Below are 23,116 nucleotides of genomic sequence, written 5' to 3'. Positions count from 1 at the left end.
CATGGAAAAGAGCAGAAAACACAACTTTTTTTTTTCCCCCAGATTTTTAGCATAAAATGAATGAAGTGTCATTTTTGATGAACTATCAACATGCAGATACTCTCCATTTCCTCTTGTGCCTATTCCCATTGCAGAGCTGTGCATCTGTGGCATTTCCAGCTCCCGACACTGCTGCTTCCATGGGCCCCAGCAGGAGTGGAGGGGAACCCAGTCCCAAGTGCTGGCCCCAGAGAGAGCTGTGGCAGCGCTGATGCAGGCACAGGCACAGCCCGGCTCACCAGGCACAAAGGGCAGCAGAGAAGGGCAGGTGCCTCAGGACATCTGTCCTTGCTCTTCTCTTCCTGCCAAAAGCCCCCTGGCACCCGGGAGTGTTGCAGGGAGTGATGGTGACAGCTTCCATTGCTATGGTTCCACACTCATGAACGGTTCACTCAGGGGGGGTTCTCTACACCTGAAGTCAGGGCACCAAGCTTCAGCTCAGCTCTAACCCCTCGCTGCAGCCCCTCTACTTGTCAGGCTTTTCCAGCTGAACTAATGCAGCCAGAAGGGGCTTTGCCAGCCCAACTGCACCCCTGGTCCCAAGGGGAACCTTGCCTTCTCCCTGGCCCCATCCTGCTGGGACACCAGGGTCTCAGCAAGGCACAAGGCAGTTTGGTGACTGCAGGCTGCAGGTGATGCTTTGATTCCTGAAAGCAGAGTCCACATCTCTCAAATCCTCAAGCAAGGAGAGCTGTGAAATGCAGGCTTCACCTCAGAGCAGTTGTTAGAAAGCATTGGAAGGGAAAGACTCTTTTTCCATCTGGTCCCTGCTGCTTGGCTTGTCTCAGTCTCAGTTTTACTTACAGCCAGGGTGCTGGTGGTGTGTTTCTGTCTCTGCTGTGCCCCTGGGCAGAGCTGTGGGCGCAGTGCCTGCACAGGAGGAGCTGGCAGGCAGGAGGCACAGCAGCCTGAGCGTGCCAGGGGCAGGAGCTGGCAGCTGGCAGCCATGGATGCAGGAGCTGTATCCGTCCTCCCTGGCCTCCTGCAGTTTTCTGCACTGACCAAGCACAGTGAACAGGGAAAGAGTTTATCAGCTGGCTGGTTTGATCTTGTTTAAGAAGCACAGGTTTTTTTAGTCTGTATCATAGCAAAGCCTGATTGTTTCAGGGATATTAAAATCTCCTGAGTTTCTGGTGAGTTCCTTCAGAGAAAAGGCAAAGCAGGCCACCTCACAGCTCCTGTGCCTGAGGCACAGCTGTAACTCCAGCCCATGGGCTGTAAAAATTGAGGCAAAAAATCTTGTGGAGACGCTGGGGAGGGCATACAAGGGAACTTGCAGAGGCCACTGCACTCCCTTGCTTCCCCCACTGGCAGTGCTGCTGGAATGGAGCCATGGAAGGCCCTCCCTTGAGCCCATCCACCTGCTGAAGTCCACAGGCAAAGACCTCATCAGCGAGATTCCGCCTCTCAGGGCTCTGCTTCTTGCTACCTAGCATCCAAAGCTGTCATTTTCTTTTCCTCAAAAGCCACATCTTAGGAGACTTCCATCTGATCAGGACAGTGTATGACAGATTATTGTCTGGTATTCACATGCCCATCTACGTACAGCATCCTCAGGGCTGAAATGTTACTCTAAAATGCAGGTATGGATAGAAGTAGAACCAAAGTGTTATTACTTGGAAACAAGAACAAGCTGAACCAGAGCCCAAATTGAAAACAAATAAAAAAACAGTTTGTGTATAAAGGATTTTTATTTTGAAAAACATTTTTTCAAATTTTTGAAGTACAGTGTAAAGTACAACATAGAATTATGTCTGCAAAGTCAGTTTATGCATGTCATGCTGGTTATTTACATGTAGATATATACAGAGTGCAGAGAATTATTGAAACCACACTACAAAATAAACAGAGAGTTCAATAACATAATTTAGTAGGACTTTATTAAATAGATATAGTTATTGATTGTATATATTTTCCTATTAAAATACCATATAGTATCTAAAGTAACTCTTATAAACTCTAATACCTCCAAAATTGCCATAAATATGATTGAAAATTGAAACTATCCATGTGCCCTGTTCAGCTGTTCTGCCCTTTGCTCCAACAGAAACTCTTGCAGAGATAATGGTGCTATCTTTAGTGCCACAGCTTTGATGACAATTCCCAATAAAACACTTGCAGAGGCAAAACAGCTTTCAGCTGAGGCGTCCAAGGGTTGGAGCACTGTGCTCTACTTAAAACAACAAGAATAATGTGATGGCTTATTAAACACTGCCACACACAGGACAATTAAAGAACAGATATGATCCTCAGTGACTGAATTCGGATGCCAAGGATGTTACTAAAACAAAACAAAGCAAACTCCCAAAGCCCATGCAAAATCTTAAGCAAAAAAAGAAGAGACCTCCCAATGGGTACAGACAAAGCCTGACTGACAGTGGACTTAATCAAGAGCAGGAGCTGGATGGGCTGGATGCTGCAGCAGCATCTTCAGGGCTCTGTGACCAGCCAGAGAGAGACCAAGGTTGCCTATGGCTTTCATCTCTGGCCACTGAACAATTCATCCAGGCCCCTCTGCTGAGGGAAAGGAAAACGCCAAGCTGGATCATAGATTATCACATTAGCAGAATATTCCATCTTCTTTCTAGGGGCTTCTGGCCAGCAAACCTTCACTATCAATTGCCAAAGGTCTGTCTTTGACTTCACTAGAATTTTGAGAGTTTCCATCAGTGGAGAAGATCCATCCCAGTCAGGAGGATGTGCTCCCCAACTGGGATTTCTCTTCTTGCCACTCAAGCCAAAATTGCACAACCTCCTGCCTTAGGAAAAGAAATATCAAGAACAATGTGCTTTTTAGTTTCATTATTTATTCTGATGCAATCTTATTAAGTAGAAAATAGGCCAGGGGAGAAAAGTTAACAACAACAAAAAAATCCGATTACTACCATACAGTGCTTTTTTTTTGTTGTTGTAATTACTGTTTTGAACTGCAGAATTTTACAGCTTTTCCTCTCCTAACATGTCTTTCCTAAAGGCACATTACAATTCAATCCAATTACAGGCAAAAAATAGATATTAGCACCAGAAAATATATAAAAGGAAAATAAGTTACTATCATAGAATAGTGCTGGTCAGCAAATCTGTGCATCTTTTTTTTTCGGAAATAATTGTACAGTGATCATTATAGATTAGTTAGGGACATAAGTAATAATGATGGTTTAATTTAACTGTTTTGTTACATATAACTCTAAATGCCAAAATATGGCAAGGACATTTTAATACTGAACTCAAAGGAATTACACACTAAAACTGTAATCTTTATCATCATTAACAAAAAGTGTGAATATAGAATATTAATAAACTTTACATATCTATCATACAATATATCCTTCACACTATTAATCTGATTCATGTTGTGCTGCAACATGTATCAAAAAGCTTAACAAAGAAAAAACATGGCTAATTATATGTTGTGGGTACAGACATTATTTCTACAAGACAAACAACAACAACAATGTATCATCTACCTTGAGTTCTACAGTGATATTTGGAACAAACCTGCTGCATCCTTTTAGGAAGGATATTAATAATAACAACAATAACAATAATAATTTTAAAAAGTGTTTAACCTTTGCTTGTAGAGTGAGTCTGATTTCCATGAAGATTAGTAAATCACTACGAGCTAATTTAATTCCAACTGCCTAATTTTCTGGTAAGGCATTACCAAAATACTTTATCTCCATTTAAATGTTATATAGATTTCTGATTCTTTGCTATTGTCATAAAAGATTTTTGGTCAGACCTGAGAATATCATCATTAGAGAAGCTTTGGTGCTGCCTCCTACCCCATTCAGTCTTTGCAGCCCTCCTTACTCAGCTTTCTGGTTCCCTGCTCAGCTTCTTGTAGAGACAAACTCCCTCTTTAAAGGCAGGGGAGGGCTGGGGCACCCACAACCCAGCACTGAGACCCTACAGAAAGTGCCACTACCTGCTGCACAGGAGAGTACAAGAAAAACCATAGAGTTCCAAAAATGAAAACCCCTGCTCCTGGAGAGTGAGTGGCTAACTGTAAGTAAGAATGGCGATAACATTTTTCAGATTGAAATGCCATTTTAAAGCTAAATGACTTAAAAGTCATTTATGGCTAGTTCAGGACAAGGGCCTGACAAAGCTGCAGAGCATTGCAGAGGAAAACACAGATTTGTGGTTCTGTGAGCAGCACATTAGTGGAATCCAGTTTCTTATGAAGTTGTCTTCTCCAATCCTAATTTTGGTCTAATGTGAGATGAATGTGTGGGAACGCATGAACACCTCTCCTCCACAGGGATTCTTCCAGGTCTGTCTACAACCCTCCCCTCAGCCCTCACAGGCTCTACTTGCTAAATCTGTAACTGAACTTGGAAGTTTTACAAAATTTTTAATGAATTTGGCATCTTTGACTTCTCTAGCTTGCACTCAGATCAGCTGCTTTGAAAACACAGTACTGGAGAATTGTGAGACACGTGCAGGGGATGTGAAATTAGCTAAGCTTAGGGGGTTTTCCCCACTTATTTTTAAATCAGGCTAGAACAAAGCAAGTAAGAGCAAACATTTTTTACATTTTCTATTTCACAACTCCTCAAGAATTTCACAACAATTAAATTGCCCTTAAGAAGTATGAGGAGTCATCCAGGGATGTTCAATACAGGTTTTCTACTGACCCCATGCAAGAGACAGAAGCTGGGATCTTTCCCCCCGATCACTGCATTTTTCTGCCTGTGTGAGATGTGCTGGGCTCCCAGCCTCTGTTCAAAGTTCTGCTTCCCTTTCCGCTCCTTTTGGCCTGCAGCAGCACTTTTCCTGGGAAGGACACCACAGGCAAACCTTTTGGTATCCTACAGCTTTTGGATTGTGAAATACAGCAAAAACACCACCAAAACCATGTTGGTCTTCTCAGGGCAATGGCAGTCTCAGGCATAGCTTAGACTAAGAAAACTTGGCTTGCCTTAAAATGAAGAAAGATTCAACTGGCTGAGGAAAGACCTTTACTTCCTTTCACATCTGCTCTGGGCAAATTAGGTGAGCACACACAAGTCTGCCTTCACTGCCAGTGACATCTGGAACAACCCCTCATCACAATGCAGTGGGCACAGTCTGGATTTAAGATGAAGTGAAATGTGTTTTGGGATTAATAAAACTGTTTAGGGTGAAGAAAGAACCCAGATCACTCAGTCCCTAATGCCTGGGGTCTGTCCTCAACTGCCTGCAGCCAGTGTTGCTCAGACTCCCCCTATGAAAAAACAATTTTTGGAAAGATGTTGTTTGAGCCTCTCTCTTTCTCTGATCATCACTCAATAACTGAATTAGTGAGGAGAAAGATCCTGCAGGGTTCTGACACCAGCCTGAAATCCAGCAACTGCTCTGAAGAATTCATGCACTACATGTAAGTAAAGAAAGTTCTGATGTGCTACTTTGTGTTGGCAATGAATCTTACTTTTCAATTTAAATAAGAAAAAGGCTATGGAAAGAAAAAAACAGCAGGTCAAAAATTACTGATGTTTTTAGCCCTAACAGCAGTTCTTCTTTGAACTTTCTTCAAGCAGTGTACAACTTAGAAATCAACAGATGATTTGTATGTTGATTTCTGCTACTGAAGAAAGAACTGAGCTTTGACATATGTATGAAACTAAGCCTAGATAGTTCTATGAACCAGTGAATACTTTTGGAAGCACTGGTGTTGAAGTAATACTGAGATGGAGGTTAAATGTCATGGTTTTCAATCAGGAATGGTAAGTAGCCAAGCAAGCAGTGCATGTTTTCCCTCAAGGTGTACAAGAAAACTGTTCAGACTGAGAAAGCTACTTAGTGTTTCTGGGGGTTTCTTTGACTTGGTTTTATTTGGTTTTTTTTTTTGGTTTTCAGTCCTACCAGGAGCAATCAATAGGTCTTTTCAACATCTTTGAAAAGTAAGGATTTTTTATTCTGTGGAGAGAATCTTTGTCAGATATTTTAGAAGAAGTCAGGAGAAATAACACTAAGTAGTTTTATTGCTACATGGAGCTTTTAGCATTCATAGCTTATAAAATTGGCTAGTTCACAGGTCATTTGTCTTATTTGCAATGAAAAAAGAATGAGTTACAATTTATCTCAGGTTTCAAAACATACTGCTGTTTTTCACTGCTCACTTCACATGACTCCCAATCAGTCGAGATTCAGCATCTCCTTGTTTTCTACAGATGTTCTGGGACACAGAGGGAATGTCTTCCAGATGATGATTATCATTGAAATAAAAGTTGTTAATATTATCTATGCTGATACAGAAAGCAGGAAAGAAATCTACTAAGTATTTGAATGAAACATTCATAAAACATATCACATTTTGAATGAGCATTCACTGTGCAGGCAGTGTATAAACTGATATTATCAGCTGTATAAATTTTATACCATATTGTAACTCAATGACTAACAGAAGTCCATACTTCTGATTTACAGTAAAGCAATTTCTTATGTGAAATGATTAGGATCAATTTTAGAATTAAGCTTTCTAAGGGAGAATTCAGATCACAATAGAAGTAGTACTTACATTATGAAAAAGTCCACGATTTTCCATATTAAAAACCATAGATTACAAGAAATGTCATAGAGTGCACTGCCTCTAAATTTCACATTTCTGTGAGCAACATCCTCGGACCTGAAAGTCTGCTGCTAAATAGCAATTTTTTTTTTTTATTTTATTGCTTTAGAGTTCCTTACCCATAAAGGAAGAACAGAACAACCCTTTTCAAACAATGGAAGTTATTTAAACAGAGTACCATCCTCAGCACAGAAACTGTTAACTGTTTCATCACATTCTGTTCCGTTGGCAGGGAGCTCTGTAACCTGCAGCTGCAGCATCTGAAGGAAATCTACCACTCAAGCTAAGGGGCTGATCCCATATCTGTGTCAGATAAAAATCATAGTGCTTATTATTTGTTACCATGGATACCATGAAGATATTGCTGTCCACTAAAGCTTACTAGAGGAAGACAACATAATTTTCAGGAACTAGTCCTGTTTTGCCTTCATAAGTTGCCTTTAACCAGCCTGGTTCCACTGATGGATACACTGCAAAAAAACATACACAACTTTTAACACTGTTAAAAATCCCATACATGCCACATATATTTATTTAGATGGTATTTATTCAAGAGCAATTGAAAAATCAGGGCAAAACCTGAGAGCTAAAACAGGAATTACGCCCTCATTTTGTAATACAGTTCAGTTTTTTATAGGTTCTTTTTAATGTGTAAGGCAATGTAGAACAAATCTTACCATTGGAAAATATTGCCCCCTGTGGGAAAGACAGCTCATGACTATGCTCAGCCTTACAGGAATACATGGCTTTTGCTTGTCTGAAAGAAAAAAATACAGATTTGCAATAAATGAGATATCAAGGAAAAAGGTATAAAGGAAATTAAAACCTGGGAAATGTAGGAATAAGCAGATGTACAAATGCTATATGATAATGACTGGTTACACAGCAATTCAGAGGATTAGAATTACAGTAGATAATAACTTCAAGCTTACTGGAGTTAACAAGCATGTTATTGCAGAAAAGAGCACTCCATCCCACTTAGATATTTAAAAAGCAATATAATTTGGAACTTTTAAAATGAAGTTGTTCATTCAAATAAGTACTGAAATGAGCACACTTTCTAAGGCAAGCCATGGATTGCCTGGAGACAAATTCAAAAGTGATCATCAAGTCATCAAAGGTCTAAAAAGTTGTCCTGTGAGAAACTATTGTTAATAGGTCTAGAGAGGAAAATAATACTTAGAAAGTAAACATGAGACAAAAAGGAGTAATGATTCTGTGCCAGAGAAGGAGGACAGGAAAAGTCAGCTCTTGGGGTCTGGCACTATGATTCTGCAAAGTCCAAAATGAAGGTTTGAATATGAAGATTGAAATTAGTTCTTTTTAGGTTCCTGCATTTCACCTAATACCTTGACTTTAACTTACACACTCAGAACAATTTTACATGAGCTACCAATTTTTCTGAATTTCTTTAAACCCACACTACATTAAGTGAAGATGAACTTGTTGATTATTTCACCTTTGTGTGATAGATTGGGGAATTGCCATCTGAGGTTTCCTTCTAGCCAGGATTTATCTCAGTGACCTAATATGTGACCCATGGTAAAGTTTAAAATTTTTTGCATACTTTTTTTGAGAGTGTGTGTATGCAAGTGGCATGTAATCTATCACGTCTTTCTTCCAAAATAGTGAGATAAAAGAGGCGCACGATAGATTAATTAACATTGACACATCATAGCATTATCATCATTCATTTGAACCTTTACAAGGCTATGAGAGTGGATGGACATATTCTGAAGTTTTTATGTGAGAGCTTTCCAGAGATGATTTGTCCCTATGAATAAAAAGCCTTGCAGTTGGTTCTCTGACTTATGACTGGACTAAATGGCATCTTTTGCTTTCATCTTAAGATAACTAATAGCTCCTCAAGGGTTACATTCTCAGGATGAGATTTTCAGAGGAGGTCAGGAATTTTGAATTGTATGATATCCAAGGGGCAGTTTATTTTCAGGGAAACATTTCTGATTTTTAGTACTGTCATCCTGGTTACATCCCATCAGCTAACTACAACAAGATGAGCACTGGATCCCCGTTTGCTCACTTTGCCTAAATGTCAGCTTGCTCTCTGGCTGGTGTAGACTGCTCTGAGTAGAGTTTTCCCAAAAGAACTCCTTGGTGCCTCCTGTTGTGAAGAGTTTGCCACCTACACTTGACAAGATAGATGTCTTGATTCATTACTCTATTTAATCTGTACAAGTTTTCACATAATAATGTATATACAGAGGGAGCTTAGATAACATCACCGAAGGTCTGAAACATTAACTGAAATGATTTAATTTTCTTTTTCCTCAAAGCCTACGGAGAGCACTACAGATGTTCTAATTATCCAGACCCAAATCAGTAACACTATGACAAAACAGCCTGTTGGGATGGGTTGACCCGTGCATAACTCCTTGTTATGCAAACCCAACACACCTGTGTGGCATAATCATGGATTTTACACATCTGAAACAGCAGAATAACTGTTAAAGATTGCTGTAGTTGTAATGAACACAAAGTAGTAAGTAATGAATTTACTAAATCACAGGGATTATTTCAAATCTGAATAATTTTACTATCAAGCCAGGTCCCCATGTTAATAATGGGACACCTGAGTAATACTGTGACAAAAGACATTTAAGGCAATATTTAAATGTGAGGCAGAATTTCTTAAGTCATTCTTGAAATATGACATGTTGTTTTTACTGCCCTTAGAAAAAGTTAAGAAATTAATGCAATTTTCTCCTCACTTCTCTAATGTCTAATAAGCTATTCTGTTTCAACCTCCAATTTTATCTGATCAAAGGATGTTTACCTCAAAAATAAAAGAAGACAAGAAAACAAACTCGGTCTTAGAATTATACAATCACAGAATTTCTAAGGTAGGAGAAGACCTCTAAAATCATCTCCTATAGAAAGATAAAGGTTCTCAGCACATTTACACAGATAAAGAAACAAAGAAGTCAGTTTCTCAAAAGCTAATGAATGATAGGATTCTTCACACTACCCTGCTCCTGAGGCAGTGCAATTACACTCCAAAGTTATGTACAAATCATCTGTGATGGTATAATGAGAGACAGATTTAAGAATATTTACTCATAATTCTAGAGCAATTTTCAAGCACCTGGTTATTGCTTCCACACTTGATTTGATTATTTAGGTTCTCATATTTGTTATTACTCACTTCAACCCTATCCATCTGGAGGCACTGCTCATGAAATGAGCTTGCAGGTTCTTGGGCATTTTGTTTGTGATTACAAAAATGGACATTGTTACTGATGGTGTTAATGCTGTTCTCCCTAGAAACAAGGCTGTTAAAAAGCACGTGATAACATCATCATCATCTATTACAGTTCTTTTAAGATGATGCTAATAACCTGAGAGGAGTGTGAGTCATGTTGTTTAGGGCAGAGGAAAAAACCCAGCATCTTCAGAAAATGTTATCCACATTTCCTAGAAATCCCTTCTTTCCATGACCTTATTGGGTAGATTCCAGATGAGAAAAATGCATTTTCCATTTCCTTACTTCCTATTATGGTTGTTTTGAGCCCATAATGATAAATATACTAGCAGTCACATCAGATCATAAATTCTTTTGCTTGACTACACACAGTCAACAACACCTGAGGCTCTAGTAATAATAATAGAAATAATAACTGTTTTGAAAGATAAACAAGCTTTAAAAGTATGCTCCTGCCCTAATGACTTTTCAGTCTAGCAAGCAAAGCCAGAAGAGGAATGAATGAGGAAAAACATATGAATCTCTCTCAGATGACTCACCAGTTAATATTATCCTACAGGAAGAAGAAAGGTTTATAGAGCCCTGGAGATGGAAGACTCAAAACCAAGCCTGAGTAAAACATACTGGTCTGGTCTGAGCAAGACATTGCTGGTGGTTTGGGATGCAAAATATAGCATGCAAATAAAAAAAGAAGAATGACTGGAAAAGAATATTTAATCATATAGTTGGGAAGGGACCATGGGTCTAGAGCGCTTCAAAACATCAGTCTGCTACTAGTGAAGTCTCAGCCTGGCACCTAGAGACCCTGAAAGGTTGAGCCTTTTGCTGTCACCTACTCCTTCCCATTTTTCTAATGAAAATTCTTCTTCTAATGCAGTTTCTCACTTCAGGAGATTTAACTTTAAAATTTTTTACGTCTAAATCAAAGTCAAGAAAGAGTCAGGGATTATGTGTTGGTGCATTTCTGTACAGAACCTGAAATAAAGAGACCTCAGTCCTGACTGACTTATCTAACTGCAGTATTTGTGAAAATAGGAAAAAAGCTCCCTCACCCTTTTCAAGTGCATGCTAGATTAGTGACAGAGACTGGTGTCACTGTACACAGTAGCTTAATACCACAGTAAGGGAGACTGATGAATAATAAACTTCAAATCAGGAAATCAGAAGACAGAACTCAAAGTAACTCTGTAATTGGAAAAAGAGAGCACAGGCTGGACAGGGCATCAAATTTTGGTCTTCCTTGTTCAATCCTAACACACATACTGTGGTCTCTTGTTGTCTTTCTGACCAGAAAAGCCCCTTAGTGTTACAGGAGCATATACTCATGTATACAAGGAGAGAAAACAGGTCAAATAATGCATTAAAAAAGATGACATACACCTCATTAGAGACCTGTTGCATCATACAAAGTCAGAAAGCAGGGTTGCAAACACTGAATATAAGAAGAAACTAAGTAGGACCAGACCACTGTGGCAATAAAACTCAAGTGCAGCATTACCTGCTGCAATACAGAAAATAATGTGAGACTGCAAAACCATACAGGTATTTTTGATCTTCCATCTGTGCAAAAGACCACAGCAGGCAACAGGTGCCTCAAGCAGGGAGGAAGTTACTTACATTCTATAACGCCTAGGCAAGCACTAGCTTGAAATTTATCTTAGCAGGGTTAATTACCCATGCAGAAAATCCAACACTATCTTGACTTCAGTATTTCTGGTATCAAACCAGGCAGCTTAAAAATAGTTTCTCTGCCTTACACTTGGTCCTGCATACATTCATTAGTTAGCAGAGTTATGAACACAGGAGGCATTTCTACTGCGTGATCAAGTTGTAATTGCCATGATTTCTACATTTCTACTTCAGAGCCAAAAACACCTCCAAAACAACAAAGTCTAATCTACAGTTTTAAATCAGCCTTCATGTTCATAAAATGCAGCTAAATAATAGCTGGCTCTGAATTGAAAAATCACACTCAGACTTTAGCAGCACTATAAGAACAGCTAAGCTATTACTGATTTCTACCTCATTCTGCCTGCTAACCTCCCATTTTCCATTTTCCTTGCTCCTGTTGCTCTTCTGCCTTCTCATGAAGGCTGAAGGAGAGGAGCTATTGAGCCTTTCAGTGTTTTCATCTTTGTTATCCCCTCTCAACATCCATTACCAAACTGCTACTTTTTCCTTTGTCAGATTTTTGCTTCTTAGATGCTTTTTATATACAGATGGCACAGGCTCTGAAGGAACAACAGAGGAGAGTCTGAAAGAAGGAAGTAATACAAAATAAGAAAAGGAACAGTGTTGAAGATGAAATGAGGAAGGACTGGTGAAGCAGTCATTGCTTTCAACTTAGGGCACTGGCTTAAGAACATTCCAGATCCTTCTTCTATACTTTTTTCCTTAAATTATTGCCCTGATCTTTTCACACCCCTTCCGTCCCCTGCCATCCTCATTTTTGTTCATCTTACAGTTCATGGTACTACACAAACCAAGAGCCTTGAGTCCTCAGAGCTGCTTCTCTCACAAAATCAGTAGGCCTTTGCAGGAGAGCTTTTCCATTCCCTCTCCTGCTAGATCTGCCAGAAAGGACAGACACATTCCATGGCCAAACATTTCAGCATGTTGGCATCTTCCTTTACCTCTGTGCTACTTCAGGCTACTACTTGTGGATTCATGGATTGACATCTTTTTTTCATTGCTCGACAGTTCTGGTAAGTTATGGGTTTATCAGTGAGTAAAGCAGTGATCTGCTCTAAATCTCTGTTCTGTCTCAAAGAATTTTAAAAGTTGGGATAGTGAGAAGACAGATAGATGTTTTCATACATCTATTTACTTATCTGCTTTTTTTATTAATTGTAAGGAAAGTAGTAATGTACAGAAGATACTGCTTCCTAGACAAACACTAGAAAATTCTAAATTAATTTAATATAAAAATGAATCAAATTAATGAAGTAAATGCAAACAATTGCGAAGAAAATGCCAATACTTTCTGCTGCACACTACCAAGAGGAAAGGTCAACAGTTTCTTCAGACAGACAAGGCATGGAAGGTGTGATGGTAAAGACAGAAATCCTGATCAAGTTAATCTTGAACTTTCTAAAGCAGATGTTATTCCAGACCTGCCTATATGAGCAAATTACCATAACCCAGCAGGTTTGCTACTCTGCTGAAGCCATTCCATACAAACAGCTGGATGGAGAAAAGACAGCACGCTCATCTTAATTTAAATACTGGTGATTTTTTCTTGTATCTGTGTCCTTAAGCAGACAGCTGACCTGAGCCTCTCACTATTTCCCCAGGTGAGAGAATAACCAGACTGGCTGCTATTCTCTCTGAAATTTAGCCTTCACTTGAAGAAAGGATGAGCTTAGTAAACCAAAAATATTCACATGGCACATGATGCTGTCTAAAAGACACAGAACAAAGCTCCAACACTTCTCTTCAATCCCTGAGGCCAGCAAAACAGAAAGGATTTTACAGAATGTCAAACAGTTTGTAGCACTTACCGTCCTGAAGAAACTTGTTTAAGTGAACCAGCACTTTCGAACAACTGCGCTCTTGCAGCCACTCTGAAAATAAATGCAAAGCCTTGCTTTACACTGCCCACACTAGTTTCACTTCTAATCATCTAAAGACATGGACACATTTGAATTTTATTTTTTTTAAATTATTCATTTACATCCCTATTTACCAGACTTTTTAAGGGGTAACTGGAGCAACAGACTTCCACATGCTCCAGTGCCATGCTGAGCTACCAATGGAAACCTCAACCTCTTGTGCTTAAAACTGTATTCATGGATGGCCAATAGATATATTGGAAATGCTTTTACTGAAAGTCTATCACTATCATGCTGGAACCCTGAGCTGTGCAGAATTCTCTGTTTAAGTAAGACACAGGAGTCTGTGAAATGACTACGGTGATCCCTTCCAGATACAAAGTGGAGAGGCTGAATGATATCCTGCAGTATTTGAAAAACTTCTTGATGCTCTGCAGATCTGGAAATACTTGTTCATTGAGACAGAGATATTCTGGGTCAAAGTCAGATCAGGAGAGATCTTCTGAAAGCACTGAGAAACATTATTAACCCAACTCTCAATAGGCTAAATCACAATCTCTATCGCTTAGAACTATCTTCCTTTCAGCACTGAAGAAATAAAACAAAACCAAACCAAACCCCAGCTGCTAAAAATCAACTATTTATCACGCAGCAAATGAAGACACTTCAGAACTGAAGGTTTGTTTTGTTTTCTTTTTCCTTCCTCCAATTTTGGACTTTGACAAATAAAATCTGATGATTTTTCTGAGATAACATCACAGACAGTAAATAGCATTTCTGCTATTTTCTGAAATATTAAATTCCAGAAGAACCAGAGATAGTAATACTAATCATTTTCCTAGGAACATTTCTACCTTGTCTCCAGCCTAATAAAGTCAATGGTAGTCTTTCAACTGACTTAAACAGACTTTGTGCCATCTCCTTTGTTTACAATTTTAACAAAATTAAATAAACAATTAACAAATGCAGAAATATTAAAATCAAGTATTCATGCATACTTTTTCAATTACTTATGAACGTTTCTGGAATCAATTTATAATAGGCAATACTGAACCAACACAAATCTCTAAAGGGCCTTAATGACTTACACAGATCCTGGTCTTTGATAGCCGTTACTGGATGCAGTATCTAATCTTAATCTCCTGCACATTTTGGGAGGCAAGTCAGGGTTTGGTGGAGCCTTTAGTGTATCTTTGGTATCTGTTGAAGATAAGCTCTGTATAGATCCACTGCAGCTTTTGTTACCTAAAGAAAACATCAAATTATAGGGAACATTAAAGCTGATTTGAAGTTGTTACAAAACATGTATAACTGTGCCAAGCAAAGGTTGTGCTGGTTTTTTTCTTTTTTTTAGGAGTTAAAACAGGCAGAGAAACTACTTAGTAAGAGCAAGAAGAAACCATCTTTCAGACAAAAAGGCAGGGGAATAGACTCAACAGAAAGAATGAGGAAATGACACTAAAATTGAGAAGGCTAAAAAATTACATAGCAATTACATGGCTAGATAGTACAATCACTAAAAAATGACAATAAAAGCATTCATAAAGTAGTACTTAGCATAAAACTGAAAAAAATTCACAGGGAAATGGTTCTCAGGAAGTCAACTGATCAACGCAATGTGAAATCAGACCACAATAGTTTGTATGAATTAACATTTTGATATCCACAAAAGCTTCATGCAATTTAAAAAATATACTTCAGAGTAAATGCCAATGATTTGCCTTAAACAATTGCCACTGTAACTTGATAAAGGAAATCTATATGTTTATACACTGTATAGCACACAAAAGAAGTCCTTTTAATGAATATAAGCCATGTCCACATGTGTTCTTCCAGGGGACTTATCAGTGGATTGCTGCCTTGTTTCCATGGATGTTCTGCAAGATGAAAACAGCATCTGCTTCTCTCCTTATGCAAAAGACCAACCAATGCTTAATAATACTTTACTGTCATAATACAGAGATCCTAAAATATAAGCACAATACCTCTAATATTGATATTTATAATCTATAGTATTATTCTGTATCAAATTATAGATGAATCGTAGGAGGATAGAAAGTGATCTAAATTTGAAAAACATTTTTTTAACTTGTGTGAACTGTGCAGGTTATAAGCAATGGAAATATGCCAGAAGCAGTTTGAAAACTGAAACAACATACCACAAAAATTAAAAACAAGCAAACAAACAAGACTTATGAGTATCATTAGCTTTCAGATCCAGCTCTTGTTTTCTGACGCATAAGATAACATTGATGTGATAAAAGACCTTGGAAATTACCTTCAGCTGATGGAATTGATCTAAGGGAAGATGCTGAAGACCTTTTCAGCCCAGACAGACTGTAGGAACTCTTTTTGGTCAGGTCTGTTGGTGGAGAGGCATTTTCTGGTCCAGTGACAGAAGCTACACTTTGGCAGTCTGATTCCACATCTGTCTTGGTTGCATCCTCCTTCGACGAGGACTCTGGACTTGTAGTCCACAGGCCTGAACTTTTCTGGCCATTAGAAGAAGAGGGAGAGGCAATCCATGGAATCCCTCCCGATTTCTCCCTTGGCTGTGAGGGCGTGCACTTGGTGGTGCTGTTCTGCTCGGAGGAGTGAGAAGACAGAGATTCGATGCTGCCCATGGGAGTGCTGTCGGGGCTACTGCTGTACGAGTCACCTGGGCAGGAGGCAGGGGAAGGCAGAGAGAGAGAAAAACATAATCTGCATTTTCTAATCATGTACATTTCTTTCATGCCACTTTTAGCTCTTTTGTACCTTGTCATCAAATTCATTAATTTGTGGTTTCCTGTACGAAGAACACAACTCTTTTTTTTTTTTATTTACAACTTGAATGCTCATCTTGCCCGTTTATAGAGCATTAGTCCCTTGAAAGTCACAAGATTGGCTAATGTATTTTTTGTCAGATGCATTTTGTGTAATTTTTTATCATGCCCTACCATATGAAACCTGCAGCTCTTTTCTCACTCCATACAGATTTCCTTTATTTCCTGCAATATAATTGTGTCCATGCTTCATTTAAATGAAAACTTAAAACCATCTTGCACTATGAAAATGTTATTGCCAGAAGCCTTGGCTGTCCTGTACCTGCCACACCTAGAGATATTTGGTAAGAAGAGTACTTCTGCTTCTACCCCAGTGTTTCAGGGCAAAAGTGAGATACTAACTGGAACTTGTTTACACAAGTGCTGAGTTTCAGCTAATAAGCAAAACACAAATGGAGAGCTGTTGGATCAGGACTAGTGGCAATCAAACTGCCACCAAACGTAGCATCACAGAAGTCATACAATCATTTGGGTTGCAAAAGACCCCCAAGATCATTGAATCCAACCTTTCACTGAACACCCTAACATCAAATGAAGCATGGTACTAAATGTCATGTCATTTCTTGAATATTTTGAGGGGTGGAGACTTCACACCTTCCCAGTTAGTCGGTTTCAATGCCTGACAAGCCTTTCAGTGAGGAAATTCTTCCTGATGCCCAAACTGAATCTTTCCTGGCATAGCCTGAAGAAGCTTGCATGCACTCTGTGAAATACTTGCATAGAAATATCCTGTTTTTATACTGATATTCATTCATTGCAGCCACACAGTGAAAAACACCTGAAACTTGCCGAGTTTATCCTCTGGTGAGTGTAACTGACTTTTCCTTTCTAACTTCTTACTTGGGACCCCATGTCATTCACACTGGCAATCCATGCGCAGGGAGCTATTGTTATTTAGTATTTAAACTCTGCCTGGCTGGAAACAAGTAACACAGACCTATGGAAAAGTGCAGCAGCAGTGCAAGAATATACTGAGGATAGATTTCTTAACATTACAGACTTCAGAATTACTACAGATGCTCAAGAACAGATGCACTTTAGCTGTGGATTAACTTACTGATCCAGTCTCATCTAAATCTTTTTGAGGATCCAAGGGACACAGAAATTCTTTAGGAAGTCTGTTGCAGTAGTGCAATTGTTAACGACTTAAGCTTTTAAAATTTTCCTTAAAAGTCCAGCCAGTAAGTAAAAAAGTGGTGAACCAAATGGATGAGAATGAATGAAGGAAAAATTTTTAATTACATCTATAAAAAATTAAGTAAACATTCTAAACAAGGAGTTGATTATAGATAAAACTCCCTGCTGTTAAGCAGTAAGCCATATGATGAATATACTGCTTCTCCCAGGAATATTAGAGTTGGTTTCCATTCCAGAAAACCTAAGAAAGTTTCAGTGGTTTTGGCAGCTGAGGCAGGGCTGACTTTGAAGGAATGACCACAGTTTCATGCATGTGAAAAAAGCCAAGTGATGGTTTTGATCTCCTACCCTTTACTGAATTACACTTTTTATAGGAGGATATAATGTTTAAATTGAACACTGTATGCAACACAAGACTTGCCTATAACCAAACATCTTTCCTCACTCAGAAGTGAGGAATGCAGCCAGTCAAGAGTGCTGCTGTGACTCACAGAGGTTAAAAAGCTGATGATCATTGGAATACAGCATCTATAGGATATTATTCAGGCAAAGTTAAAAGATGACATAAAAAGCAAGATAACCAGTATGGAATGACAAACTTACTGTCAGGATCTGCTAGACATGGTGTGTACCTTCCTTTGGGTTTACGTGAGCCTGTGGAGAGACAAATTGCCCTTGTTCTTCTTGAACTCGATCGGGACTGAGGCTGGGGCAGAGGAATATTGGGGTCTGGTGCAGTGTGAAATATCTGCGTGATTAGAAAAAGAGAAAAAATGACATTAAACAACAGAGATACACTTACACTTTCATTATTAATCCATTCGTTTTCCTCCCCACTATGCTTGAAATTAACACTAACATAATTTCACACATTACAAAAGAGTGAAGACACAGAATATAAGCTTTGCTTTGATCTCATTTTACAACTCAAGAACCACAATACTGAGCTGTACTTAACATTTTTTTTATTAATTGGTTGAAATAGATTTATTTTCTATCTCTTGTTAAGAAGGGCTTAACAGTTGAAATTGTAAAACAAAATAGGTGCCTACTAATGACTCTTCTCCAAGAAGTAACATATTTTTTAAATGTTATGACAAAGTTGATTTTTTTTTTTGCTCTGTGTTCCAGAGAAAGTTTTTATACATCACAGAAATATGTCACAGTCGTAACTTATTACAATCAAATCTGGATTTCAGAAAGCTTTATTTGACCAAACAAGTCAAGTTTAATGAGGAACAACTTTACATTTAAGGCATCTCCTGATTCTTACCAGTGCTGCCACTGGTCAATTTTGCGCTTCACTGCTGCAGGAAAAAGCCAATTTTTTACCATGCTATGCCAGAAGGCATCTCTGAAAGGATTTCTGGGCCCTCTAGCTATAGGGCATTCCCAAAAGAAGACGAAGCAAACCATGAAAAGACACCTTTGTGCCATTCACAGAAGTGGAAGTAAGCAAATATACTTCTATAGTAGGAAATACTTGGATGGACAACTTGAGAAGCTCTCGGAGTACATTAAAACTGTAGTAAGCACTAGTGAGCAGCACATCAATATCAAAACATTTCTGTAGACAGTGAAATAGAGCAGGAGTGGCTTTGGTTGTGCAGTCATAGTCTTTGTGCTTCTCCAGATTTTCTGGAGAAGAAATTCAGTATTGGAAAAATGCAATATATATGTTTTGCAATCAGAACCAAGAAGTCTATCAGGTTCATAGCCATTTTGAGGAGTCCTTATGAAATATGATACCAAGCTGTACTGTCAGCCCCTACTGATCAACCAGTGCAGGGGATCCTGGTACTGACTGGGAACTGCCCCTTAGCTGATTAGTATGCAATGAAAGAAATTCAAATTTTTTTCACTTTGTTTTGTCAGCCAACAGAGGAGATGATATAGCTCAACTAAGATCCCCAGAATAAAATTTCTTTTGAGTACTAAGTAAAGGAGGTCTTGAATGTTCGGCTGAATTCTGAAATCCAATAGATTAAAATTAAAACAAAAAATCTGAGGAGCTTTCAGTGAAGCTGATACCAGCAATGGTGGTGACTGAAAGCAAGTGTGTAAGATTTCCTGCTCAAGTCCTTCTCAACCCTTCTAGTTGGACTAATGGACTAATCACCACTATGCAGCTGACATGTCCCCTAAGGACAGCAATGGCCAGAAACACCCTGACCTGATGCACTCAGAGAGGAATCCCTGCATTCACCCAGAGTGAACCTTCATACAATGGTAGCAAAAAATAGCTGGAACAGCCAGGAGCAAAGTTACGACCTTCTGTTTCCTAGACTCAGGAAGCAATCTTCAGAAAGCAACTGAAGATTCAGAGCAATACCTTCAAAGCATGGAAAATTATGCCTTGGATCATTATGCCTTGCACAGCCATGAAAGACTTGCTAGGAATACAGATTCATAGCATGGAGGGGGAAGAAGCTATTATTTCTATTAATGACCTTCTACACATTTTGGACTCTATTCTTAAAGACTTAATGATGGTAATGAAAATGAGAACTTAGTTCCACTTCATAACAAAACAGATGATTTCTTTCTACCTTTTCATAATGTTCTATCAGAATTTCAACGACGATATTCTGAAACTTAATGTTCATCATAGCAGCCACGGTTTCTTCTTGTGCTCTCATCAGAGTTGGTCCAAAGATGACACCAAGGTTGGATACAGTCATTAGATTTTGTTGACTGTGCAATGATACCCTTTAAATGAACACAAACAATATGTGATTTAATTAGTGTGCTAAACTACAATTTTAACAGGCAAAAACTTGCTAACACTACTATTTTTACAAGATCCCAACTTGATGTCTCTCTTTAAAATACATTTTTAAAAGAACCACTTATGCTAGAATCAAAATACAATGTAGTACAACTACTATGTTTCCATTAAGGCTCCTATCATGCAATAATTTCATGGATAATGAGTCTGCCCTCCTAGAGTAGTATTTCAGTTCCTGATACACCTGACAGGGAGAGGCAACTGTATTTGGAGTTCTACACAGAGAGATTCAGAACACCTACAGTTCAGAAGTCTTAGGGGAAGCACTACCTCTCTCCAATGATTATACAGGTCCTCACATACTTTCAACTGGTGCTGTGTGGTAACAGAGATCTATCATATACCTTAGTGTTCATGCAAAGGAATGAAGCTTAGTTACTGAAAACACTTAATTTGCAATAGGATCTCTTTATCAATTTGATGAAAACATGGGATCAATAGATTAAGTGAAATTATTGTTTCTGTGTGATAGATAACATTAGATGATCATAATGACATCTGGCTTTAAAATATATTAACCTTTAACTTCTATATATTCTGTTATCACATACTTTACCTTTTCAGTTTTTTTTCCTTTTAAATGTAAAATTTAAAGGCTTCGTTTTCCCAATAATTTATCAGATAGTTAAATCTCAATCAGTAATATTCAATGCCCCATTTGTCTACTCACTACTAAGATTTGCCAATTAAAATCTGTATCATCATAGGTCCTTTGAAAAAACTGCCAGTGATTCCTTAGTCACAGCTGCCCTATTGCCTCATTTCTGAGGAATGTTATGTCAAGTCAGGATTTTAAAATCACTTTAATGCCTAATCTTACTGAATCTGTTACCAAATGGAACTTTTTAATGAGGCACTGGGTCCCATTTTCCTCATCCCTCTCACTGCCATCTGCTACTATGGTCAAGCTAAGCATTTTTAGCCATTTCCTACACAATTAAAATAACTCTTTCTACTTTTAAAATTAAGAAATAGTAAAATGCATAAAACATTCCCTTCAATTTGGGGCAGGAAATTTTTAGCAACCCATTTACATCAAAAAGTAGGAGAAATATGTGAAAGGGTTTTGCATAGGAGGCAGCATGATTATAAACTGCAGGAAAACAAATGCCTATCTTCTTACATATTTCTTATATTGCTTCAATAAGTTATCTCAAAACTTTCCAAAATGTTACCTCAGACAAACACACTGGCAGAGATGATTTGGTAGCCATATAATGAAAATGATTCCACTGTTAAAGCACATTTTTAGCTTAATCTAACTTTCTCTGAAACAGATCTTATATTTATCTTAGATGACTAAGGGTCTTCTGGGAAGTCCACTAGTATTTCAATGAAACTGGAATGTTGAATAACTCAGCTCTAGATATGCTATAAAAAAACTTTAAAAAACTCTCCCTTTGCAATGTTACCCTGCTGTGTGCTGCACAGTAATTGCAGAGGTCTGTTACACAAACACTACAATCTTATAAGAGAGAAGGTAGTGTTTGTCTGGTGTTTGGGTTTCCTTGGTTACAAATTTGGGAGCTTGGTTAATAAAAGAAATGGCAAATTCAATAACACTGCAGCAGGAAAGGGCTTTCTACAATGCATTTCAAAGGCTCAATTTCTTGCAAAAGAGAAAGAAGCCAGGGCTGTAAATGGATCATTTTGATAGCCACTTTCCCCTGACCTACTCCTACTGGTGCAGAGCTACAGCACAGACACAAGCTGAGGTAATCATGCATTTCAGGTAGCTGTAGGGCATTCATGGAAATGCCATTGCTTTCTCCTCAGAATCTCTTCATTTGATGTATCACCAGCAAATCTGTGATACTGCCAGAATGCAGACTCCCAACTGCCTACCACAGAAAAGCATTATGTTGTTAAATCATACCAAAGAATGATTCATTCTTTACATTAGACATATTTTGACTAGATAGGTTTAAAAACCAAAAAGTGAGCTACCCATGTGAAAGCAACCCCAAACTTGCAATGTTTGCCTAGCTACTGACTATGTATCCATGCAGTATCATGTCTCTCTGGGGTGCTTTTAGGATGCGTAGGTGCTTTTTTGCCAGTTTTGTTTGTTTGTTTCTAGTATGATCTACATCCCACATCTGATCCTATTTAAATTTGCATGATAAGCTAGGCAAAGACGCAAAGACTTAAACCAAGAAAAAAATAACATTATCCTTATTTTATAACCCAGAGCTACAGTATTTTAACTTTGCTGCAAAAGCATTTATAAAGGAACTGAACAGCTAAAAGAAATATAGGGAAGTAATTATGCACTTTGAAATTGGATTTTCAACAAAAGAATGATGAAAACAGGAGGTTGGATTTTTTCCCCAAGTTTTCCCATTTCCATAAAATTAGACACCTAACCTGCCATTTATCTATTCTTTGAAAAATTTCCACACAGTGGTAGGAAAAAGATGAGGGAGGAAGACAACTAATACACTCAAGAGACTAATTTTAAATTCAGTCTCATTAGAATTGCTAGCATAAACATCAAGTTGGCAAATTATATGGAAATTAGAAGGGGTGAATTTTATGTTGGAAAGAAAGTACTGAAGGCATTCAGTGTAAAATTAAGATTACATCTCTATGAAATGAGAATCTCAACAAAGATGAGAAAAGTGAAAGTTAAAGGGAACAATTAAATAAGGGAATACTACAGGTGTACTTTTCTTTGGAATTGCATCTGAGATCACACTAAGAATAAAGAGAAAAGCAATGAAAAGAAGAAAGTAATCCTTGCCAAAAAGTAATTGCACTGACAAATAAGTTTGTTCCTATGCTTATATATTCCTCTAATTTTGAAGCTTCCAGACTAGCAGCTTTTACAAAATTGTTAATCCTTCATTAAATACTTTCACATTTTTGAGAGTTCTGAGGGAGGAGATACTGTATTTTTTTATAATTAAACAATTCTGTGAGTAAAGAAACTTATGAAACTTTTTTCCATCTGGCTCTCTATGTCAGCCCAAGTATAACGAGAGGCAAGGTCTGCATAATCAG

The 23,116-nt window shown here is 38.2% G+C and overlaps 1 protein-coding gene across 1 annotated transcript in view; it reads right to left on the bottom strand.

Moving 5' to 3' along the window:
• Positions 1-1,711: 1,711 nt before the first annotated feature.
• The window catches only part of ARHGAP42 (Rho GTPase activating protein 42), a 143,493-nt gene continuing 122,088 nt past the window's right edge, over positions 1,712-23,116 (bottom strand). The window contains exons 18-24 of the mRNA XM_063148900.1: positions 19,875-20,034; positions 17,929-18,073; positions 15,642-16,022; positions 14,452-14,608; positions 13,313-13,375; positions 7,270-7,349; positions 1,712-7,062 (exon numbers count right to left, since the gene is read on the bottom strand). Coding sequence (XP_063004970.1) covers positions 6,974-7,062; positions 7,270-7,349; positions 13,313-13,375; positions 14,452-14,608; positions 15,642-16,022; positions 17,929-18,073; positions 19,875-20,034 — 1,075 coding nt within the window. The 3' untranslated portion in view covers positions 1,712-6,973. The remainder of the gene's footprint in view (positions 7,063-7,269; positions 7,350-13,312; positions 13,376-14,451; positions 14,609-15,641; positions 16,023-17,928; positions 18,074-19,874; positions 20,035-23,116) is intronic.

This window comes from Melospiza melodia, chromosome 2 (genome assembly GCF_035770615.1).
Source record: "Melospiza melodia melodia isolate bMelMel2 chromosome 2, bMelMel2.pri, whole genome shotgun sequence".
Classification (NCBI taxonomy): domain Eukaryota; kingdom Metazoa; phylum Chordata; class Aves; order Passeriformes; family Passerellidae; genus Melospiza; species Melospiza melodia.
This window is presented reverse-complemented; position numbering and strand designations above follow the sequence as displayed.